This window comes from Hippocampus comes, unplaced genomic scaffold, assembly GCF_001891065.2.
Source record: "Hippocampus comes isolate QL1 unplaced genomic scaffold, H_comes_QL1_v1.1 scaffold80, whole genome shotgun sequence".
Lineage (NCBI taxonomy): Eukaryota > Metazoa > Chordata > Actinopteri > Syngnathiformes > Syngnathidae > Hippocampus > Hippocampus comes.
In genome coordinates this window covers 1962652-1972370 of record NW_017806164.1, presented here as the reverse complement: position 1 = coordinate 1972370, position 9719 = coordinate 1962652, and the positions used below count along the sequence as shown (strand labels likewise).

Below are 9719 nucleotides of genomic sequence, written 5' to 3'. Positions count from 1 at the left end.
GTGGTTGACTGGTTCGCGTGTCCGCCTCACAGTACAGACTTCGTGGGTTCAAAACCGGTGTGTGGAGTTTGCATGTCCACCCCGGTTTCATCCCACATTCCAAAAGCATGCATAGCAGGTTAATTGTCCCAACTTCAAATTGTCCCTCGGTGTGATTGTGAGTGCGAATGGTTGTGTCCGTGTGCCCCTGCGATTGGCTGGCAACCAGTTCAGGGTGTACCCCGCCTACTGCTCGAAGACAGCTGGGATAGGCTCCAGCACACCCGCGTAACTCGTGAGGATAAGCGGATCAGATAATGGATGGATGATATGTGAAAGGGAATTTTGTTGGTGCTTTAAAGCTTTTAAGATATCATTCCGGTATTCAATAGATTTGACATGTAGTGTTATTTATTTTATTTTTATATCTGGAGATGATTACGGTAAACGCTGCAATAATGTCGCACAAGTACACATACAAAGAGAAAGCTGTTGTTCTAATCAGCTCAGTCATGTAAACGTGAATATTGAACATGGAACATCCAATCTCTGCTCGGGTGACACATGCTTACTGAACGTGCTTGTGCTCCTCTTCTTTTGTGTTCCATTCTCTTGTAATCTCCTGTAAATTATTTCCAAAGAACAATTGTCCTTGTACACAATCCTGGGGTGCTGCTGTCTAGGCGGTGCAAATCCATCAATTTGTTCGCAAAAGGAATGAAAGTGCTTGAGGTGTTATGGGTGCCAGTTGCAGCACCACTAGCCCAAATCTGTGGAAGGACATTACACTTGCTGAAACTTTCAGATCATTTGAAACATTCTGATGAGGAGGATTTTAAATATTCTCACTTCTTGTATGATAAATGCTCTTTAAACTCAGGAGGAAGATATTTAAGTGATCAATTATGTTTTGTTTTTTGCTTTACGAAAAGTGAATGCTAATGCATGGGTTGGAAATCCTCTTTGAGTTCCTGGCGTCCATCAGGGCTCCATCCTCGGTGCATAACTATTTGGAACTTGAAGTATAGCGATGTTTGCGAATCCACTTGCGCTCAGCCCTTCTGTTGCAGGCATGGGCAACTTAAATGCTGGAGGGGGCCACACTATTTCATCAGTCCTACTGTTTGTCCCAATAAGAATAGCTCTTGAACCTTTTAGCATTCTAGATGGGGTTTTGGGAGAATATTGTAACAGTGACATAAAGTCACATACCGGGGTCCCTGAAATATATACCATTTTAGAATAGACAAATTGAAGCTGCTACGGTGTTGTACATAAGAAATAAATCACACTTATGTGGGCAAGAGAATATAATAACTCTCACGAATGGCAGAGTAAAACCTGTTTTTGCCTCAATGGTCACTCCATAATTGTCAATATTTATCACAAACACTTGAATTGTTTAGCTGTATCTGTTCAACACTGTCAGTCATTCAATAAAGTCAAAGCAATGTCAGAATTACTGATGCCTTGGTCTGTCAAAACTGCCATTTGCGTTGTTTGCGAACCAAAATAAAATCCACGTACGGTTTACTGGAAAATATTCTCACATTTATTAAATACTTGAAATATGTTCAGGTCTTGAACAACTGATGCTGTTTTTGCAGACAACAAACCGATCGTTCACATTGTGCCATTGCTTTTTAGTAAATAGCATCGAGAAAGTTTCCACTAAGTTCAGGATGATTACCATTGATTAGTTACCTGACAAAACAATGACATTTATATTACATTAATACATTTATCTTTATTTTTTTTTCCCCAAGCAGAGCGCAAAGAAGAAAGTGTGTGAGGAAAGACAATAAGTTTAAGCGAAAGGGAAAGTCTTGTAAGAGCAGACAAAGCGGTATTTGAAGATTTAATGTATTTGCCAATAGGTACTGCAGTGGACACGAACAAAGCACGAGGGCATTTCCAGCCGGCTCTCACTTCAAATAGCATGATTTTTAATCATATGGATGATAATTACTCCACGATGTGAAAATACTTCCAAATTATCTCACTTGAACATTAACTGAAATTGTTCATTAACAGCAAATGATGTATCGCCGCACATCTATGTAACTCAGTGTGCTATGGTGACAGGCAGAACAATCCAAATGCTCTTCCACCAAATCGGGAAGGTACCGATTTGATTTTTTTTTCCTAATTATTATTTTGTTATGTACTTTATATTTTTATAATATCCTTTCATGGTACAACATGCACTCAGTTTCTTTGAGAGTCCATGGCTAGGCCTGTTCCGAGTGGCACCTGGCACTTTTGCCATTTTCTGCAATATGAATTAATTGTAGATTAAAGATAACTACAATTTCATTTCGATGATTCATTAATCTAGTTCAAAATATCTTTAATTGACTTCATTTAAAGATAGGTACCTATTAAGATATCTATCTACACGTCCTTTTTCAGGTATATTAAATAAATTTTTAACATGGCAAAATAATGACGTAGCTATGGCTTTCACCTAGTCACAGTTCACGTTGTATCTTGATTGAAAATTCCAACTATTCAAAAATGTAATTATGCGCTTGCTATAATGAAGGTGCCATATGGAACTTCCAGTGACCAGTATGAGAGCGCAATAACACCAACTTTAGCATACCTAAACGGTTCAAATTCAGCAGCAGTATGCACTGAAATACTACAGGTAAGGTGAAAGAAAATGAGACGGCCCTCAAAGTTGGCCAGCAACAGCAAATCATTCGGTTGCTAAACACAATTCAAAAACATCACTGCAACATGCATGTCCTCTGTTTTCACAGGAAAGCATGATGGCGGCCTCTCTTGTATCTGTGAGACCTAAAACAACTTCTCGGGCCCATCCATGCCCACGTACTCTTTGCTCCACGGTTAATGACAGCCGTGATGACTCGCCATCATCCTTGTACGCAACCTTTGTTTTCAATTTGCATCATCTGCGTTGATTGCATGGATGGGGGAGCGTGCGTTGGTTTTGCGTAGGCTCTGTGTCATGGTCACTCTGAAGGTGTGTGTGTGCTGCAGCTCCATCTTATCCTCCTCTGACATTTTGATGAAGGGACACCAAGAAAAGGCATGGCGGAAACCAGCACGGAACCTGCAACGTAGGAGGAACTTTAGAAACGATCCGATTCGGATGCATTTGAGAAGTCCCCCTGAAGTAGGAATGCAAATGTGAGCTTCACCTTTGGTTTAGACAGCAGTAAATGATGGGATTGTACATGGTCGAGCTCATTGCGAACCAAAATATGGAGAGGTAAACCTTTCAAGGAGGAGAAAGAGAATATAAAACCACTAATTGGGCATTCGTCACATTTGCTCACTCCTGCTAACAATAAAGCAAAGCATTAATTTTCACTTAACAATTTATCTTTGAGGTTTGCATGCACTCACACACACACACACACACAAACACGCACACACACACACACACACACACACACACACACACACACACACACACACACACACACACACACACATACTTGAATAGTACATAACATTGGCCACGGATCAGTGCATCAACATATGTAGGGTGGAAACTGCTAACCTGTTGTATGTACTGTTGCTTGTAAATGTCTCTGTTGATTGATCCCAGTATGAAATAGATATGGTAGGGCAACCAGCAGAGAGCAAAGGTCACCACTACAACAACCATCATCTTTGCTACCTGAGAGACAAAGGCTTTGTATGTCAACGCAGCGGAGACATTTTTTTTTTTTTTTTTGCTGGTGGAATAAATGGCAGTCATAAAGTGGAACAAGCTGACCTTTCTCTTTGCAGTGATCTGGCTGTGGTAATGGTCCGACGCTTCTCCTGGGATTTTGCTCCCCCACAGTGTCTGGCCCACCAAACTGTAGGTCACCAGCATCACCAGCAAGGGGAGCAAGTAGATCAGCAAAATCACAGCAAACTGGTAGCTGAAAAGGTAAGCGTTCGCATTTTTGTCAATTGGATTCCAGAACAGATTAAAATTAAACTCAAATTCTAATACAAAACGACTACAACTTGTATACTACTGGCCCGCTCCTCCAGCATGCTACTTGATTTTTTTGGGGCGGAGGGCTAATTGTCATTTACTGCCTCATTCCTACCCCAGAAACAAACTAATTTGTTTCTTTGGCTAACAGTTCGATCTGTATTGGAGGATTGTGCTTCTAATAACATCACATCACATCACATCAGCTCCTCCAGCATGCTACTTGATTTTTTTGGGGCGGGGGGCTAATTGTCATTTACTGCCTCGTTCCTACCCCAGAAACAAACTAATTTGTTTCTTTAGCTAACAGTTCGATCTGTAGTGGAGGATTGTCCTAATAACATCACATCACATTACATCGCGTCGCACCTGAGTTGGTGCGTTCCTCCATAGTTATCCGGCCAGTCAACCATGCAAACAGTTCTGGGGTAGTAAAATCTGGTCACGCTGTAATAACACTGTGGGAACGCCAGCAAGACAGCCACGATCCAAATGACTGCGATCACGACCTTGGTGGAGGTGGAGGAGAGGCGAGGCTTCAAAGGGTGGATGATGGCCATGTATCTAAAGCAAAGAAAGGTTAATGCATTCATATGCGTTCTGAAAACACATTACCCTCAGGCAAATCGGACATCACAACTGCAGCTCAATTACGATTTTACTTTTTGCGCATGTGCGACACAAAGCTTCAGTCATTTCTATCTGTGGGCCTTTAGATTTCATCGGCTTTTTGGGGAGTTCTAAAATGTATTTAGCACTCTTTAAAAGTTTTTGAGGCGATTAATAGACGGTTCTTTGCCAACACATTTGCATGACTTTGATTAACATGGAGCTCTCGTTGCACCACGACAGTCCCTTAATCCGATCCAATGGACGAATCCACTGGTGTCAAACTCAAAGCCCACTCGGGGGCACCCTCAGAAAGCCAGCCACGATCCAAATGACTGCGATCACGACCTTGGTGGAGGTGGAGGAGAGGCGAGGCTTCAAAGGGTGGATGATGGCCATGTATCTAAAGCAAAGAAAGGTTAATGCATTCATATGCGTTCTGAAAACACATTACCCTCAGGCAAATCGGACATCACAACTGCAGCTCAATTACGATTTTACTTTTTGCGCATGTGCGACACAAAGCTTCAGTCATTTCTATCTGTGGGCCTTTAGATTTCATCGGCTTTTTGGGGAGTTCTAAAATGTATTTAGCACTCTTTAAAAGTTTTTGAGGCGATTAATAGACGGTTCTTTGCCAACACATTTGCATGACTTTGATTAACATGGAGCTCTCGTTGCACCACGACAGTCCCTTAATCCGATCCAATGGACGAATCCACTGGTGTCAAACTCAAAGCCCGGGGGCCATTTTTGGCCTGCTACATCATTTTATGTGTCCCGCAAAAGAAAATTATGTCCACCGACTTCATGTTTCTTGCTAAATTACCAAAATTACAATTTGTCTTCATTTTATAAAATGTTGAGATATTTCAAGCATGTTTTGTTCCCAATCCCCTTTTTAAAATAAATGTCATATTTGAACAAATTTTACTGATGCTTGAATTCAAAACTATTTATTCACCTGTTTTGTTGTGTATTGTATATGTCATATGAGGCGATCATGTTTTATTTGGTTTCTGACATAATGGCCCACCGAAGTAAACCACAACTCCGATGTGGCCCCGACAAAAATGCGTTTGACACCCTTGAACTAAAAGATTGAGATGCTGAAATGCTGCAGCCTTCGTCCGCCATTCGTTGTTGGGGTCACCGAGGTTCCGCTTCTTCTGCCTTATCAACCATTGAGCTCTTCTTTGAAGGGTGAAGAGCAGCCTGTGGCCTTCCTTTGACATGTTTTGCTTTTAGTTCTTTGAGGTGCCCATCCATCCACCTCAAGAAGTAAATCTCAAGGGGAGCTGCTTTAGCCACTAGCTAACCTCGGAAAGAGGGGTTTCCATGGTCACCCGTGGGTTGGACCAGACCCGCGTTTATCTTTGAAGAAATATTTGAAAGCCCCATCTGATTTAACATCTATTGAAAGTCCGATTTTATTCCGTCATTCACACAAATGATAATGGCTGTACTTTGTAGGCGTCCATTCTTTTAAATTAATTAGCACATTGACTTGACAATGGAGTCATTGTGTGCATTAGTCAGAGACAATGATCAGATTCATGTTTTCTCTGCAATTCTGGTTTTGTAACAGCTTGGGTTATTATGTTGTGCTAATATATTTGGGCAGGAAGAAGCTATGTGATTATGTCATCATTATTCTATGAATGATCTTTCTAGTCTACTCAAATGACAAATATAAAGCAACAACGCATTTCTACGACTTATTCAAAGTGCACACCGACACTGATATATATATATGTATTTTTAACAAATCAAATCGTGACTCATTCAGTTGAATCATTTAGCACCACAAGAGTGGGCGTCTTGCCTGAAAGCACAGAAGTATAATTCCATTCATCAACTCATCAGATAAAAAAAATATTTTGTGTTAAAGTGTAACACAAATAATTTTTTCCACATTACTGTTTATTAACCAATTGTTGTTTGTTTCAGAGTGTTTAGTGGTTAAAAAATAACTAAACAACATTTAAGCAATATCACAACCGTGGGATTGATGTAATCACCGACATTTTAGAAACTGGTTGAGTAACTGATTTGGTTATTGTTTTCCGAAGTAACAGTAGTTGTTTGCGTCTTATTTTGAATGAAGACAAAAAAGGTAATCAGTCTGTTTTCGTGAAGGACTGCAGAAATCAGAGAACAATTACTGCTGAGAGGCTGAAATCAGAGGATTTGGACAATTTTACATGATGAAATGGCTCTGGAGAATTATTCGGTTATTACAACAGTTGTCCATTGATTTTATAAGTGATGCGTTTTTTTTTAATTAATTAAATTTAATTTAATTTCGACACCTCGAGCTGACACCTTACTTATCTTTGATTGGATATTGTTCGATGGTGCAGGTGTAAATGAAATGTAAATTCAAATTGTTTTTTGGCTTCGTGTGAGCAAATATACACTGACATTAAATGGAAAAACATAAAATAATAGTAATAGTGAAATTGCAGAGAAAAAAAGACTCAATTATTTCCGTAATCCACTGTTTGAATCGCCTCTTTTTTGTCTCGCCAAAGCTGTCTTGGCATGGCCGCTTGCTTCTGCAGTTCTACCTGCATCACTTACTGCTATGCACTCTCTCGCAGCCAAAATTCAGCGTAAAATAACTTGTTCTTCACCTCGTAAAGCCTTTATGGAGCCAAAACAAACCAAGAATGTCACAAAGAGTATATCATATATACTGAAATAAAAGCGATCTTCTCTCAATGTTCTCATAAATGGACTCACTCAGTGTAAAATCTGGGCAAACGTAAAGCTATTATTCTATTGTACAAATACAAAAGTTGAATTGTGTAGTCTGCCAAGTCGCTCATGGTGAAGTGGTACACACGCTGGACTTGTGTGTGGGCAGCGTGGGATCGGTTCCCCCTCATTAACAATGTGAATGTGGGTGTGAATGGTCGTTTGTCTCTATATGTGACCTGCGACTGACTGGCGACCACTTCAGGGTGTAGTCTGCCTTCTGCCCAAAGTCAGCTGGGATAGGCTCCAGCAACTCCCCACGACCCTGTTGTAACAGTAGTTGTTTGCGTCTTATTTTGAATGAAGACAAAAAAGGTAATCAGTCTGTTTTCGTGAAGGACTGCAGAAATCAGAGAACAATTACTGCTGAGAGGCTGAAATCAGAGGATTTGGACAATTTTACATGATGAAATGGCTCTGGAGAATTATTCGGTTATTACAACAGTTGTCCATTGATTTTATAAGTGATGCGTTTTTTTTTAATTAATTAAATTAAATTTAATTTCGACACCTCGAGCTGACACCTTACTTATCTTTGATTGGATATTGTTCGATGGTGCAGGTGTAAATGAAATGTAAATTCAAATTGTTTTTTGGCTTCGTGTGAGCAAATATACACTGACATTAAATGGAAAAACATAAAATAATAGTAATAGTGAAATTGCAGAGAAAAAAAGACTCAATTATTTCCGTAATCCACTGTTTGAATCGCCTCTTTTTTGTCTCGCCAAAGCTGTCTTGGCATGGCCGCTTGCTTCTGCAGTTCTACCTGCATCACTTACTGCTATGCACTCTCTCGCAGCCAAAATTCAGCGTAAAATAACTTGTTCTTCACCTCGTAAAGCCTTTATGGAGCCAAAACAAACCAAGAATGTCACAAAGAGTATATCATATATACTGAAATAAAAGCGATCTTCTCTCAATGTTCTCATAAATGGACTCACTCAGTGTAAAATCTGGGCAAACGTAAAGCTATTATTCTATTGTACAAATACAAAAGTTGAATTGTGTAGTCTGCCAAGTCGCTCATGGTGAAGTGGTACACACGCTGGACTTGTGTGTGGGCAGCGTGGGATCGGTTCCCCCTCATTAACAATGTGAATGTGGGTGTGAATGGTCGTTTGTCTCTATATGTGACCTGCGACTGACTGGCGACCACTTCAGGGTGTAGTCTGCCTTCTGCCCAAAGTCAGCTGGGATAGGCTCCAGCAACTCCCCACGACCCTGTTCAGGATAAGCGGTGTTGAAAATGGATGGATGTATACTCTGCCATCTACTGGAAGAATATGTAATTGCTCTTCATGTCACAATATGTCACTGGTGTAGAAAGACACATTATTTATTAATTAAAAATAATTTTAATACCAATTAAGTGAAATTTGATAATTTCCTGGGGCCCACATTATGATCTCTCTCCTTGCTTGTGAGATACAATACCTGCATGTGTGACCATGTCAGGGTGTTTGTAGTGTTTTTTTTCAGTTTGCAAAAACCTTCCCTTACCTGTCCACTGCGATGGCAGCCATTGAGTATATGGATGAAAACATGGCGGTGATGGGGAAGAAGTTCTGGAATCGACAGTAGCCCAGGCCAAAGTACCAATCGTTGTGCAGCGCGTAGACAAAATTGAACAGAGTGTTGAAAGTTGCCATTGAAACATCGGAGAAAGCCAAGTTGACGATGAAGTAGTTAGTCACAGTCCTCATCCGCCTATGAGCCAGAATGATCCAGATGACCGTCACATTCCCGGTGACAGAAACCAGGATGATGAGCGAGTATGCCAAAGCCCACATAGCCACCTGAGAAAAATGGTCAGAAGAGATTTGATTTCACACAAGATACTTTTCATGATATCCACTGAAATTCCTTGCCCTGAGATTGGTTTGAAGCAAGAGCTGCCATGTACCTGCCAGTCAGGCTGTTGAAATTGATTCCCTGTGGTCTCATTGACATCCTCCAGAGAGTCTCTGGTAACAAGCATTGGCAGCAAAGTGGCCCTCAGGTCCCGTTCAATACGCTGAATTGAATCGTCACTGTCCATGTTTGTGTCCCTCGTCAACTGTTGACATAGGAACACGAATGTCAGAAATCTATTTTTGTTGTCTTTCCATCTATATCTTCTATATCCACACAAACAATTTGATGCTGATCTCAACGGGATCGTGTGGCCTTGGTGGAGGTCTACACTTTGATGGATGGATAGACAGACAGGCACTGGTGCAGATGGAAGATTTTTTTTCATTGAATTGAAATTTGGTGCAAATAAAAACAAACACATAACCACCAATACAATGTTTCTTCCTTCATAAATCACTTCACAAGGATTGAAACATGAGAGCACAATGTAATTCCGGTTTGGGGTGTTTCTGTCAGTTACGAATTGAAATCTGCTTTTACCGCACATGTTGGG

The 9719-nt window shown here is 40.6% G+C and overlaps 1 protein-coding gene across 1 annotated transcript in view; it reads right to left on the bottom strand.

The window, feature by feature from the left end:
- Window positions 1-2862: 2862 nt before the first annotated feature.
- Window positions 2863-9719, bottom strand: part of tacr2 (tachykinin receptor 2) — a 9313-nt gene continuing 2456 nt past the window's right edge. Inside the window, exons 2-8 of the mRNA XM_019895914.1 lie at window positions 9216-9368; window positions 8813-9108; window positions 4310-4504; window positions 3731-3881; window positions 3512-3631; window positions 3147-3223; window positions 2863-3058 (exon numbers count right to left, since the gene is read on the bottom strand). Of these exons, the coding sequence (XP_019751473.1) occupies window positions 2884-3058; window positions 3147-3223; window positions 3512-3631; window positions 3731-3881; window positions 4310-4504; window positions 8813-9108; window positions 9216-9368 (1167 nt within the window). The 3' untranslated portion in view covers window positions 2863-2883. The remainder of the gene's footprint in view (window positions 3059-3146; window positions 3224-3511; window positions 3632-3730; window positions 3882-4309; window positions 4505-8812; window positions 9109-9215; window positions 9369-9719) is intronic.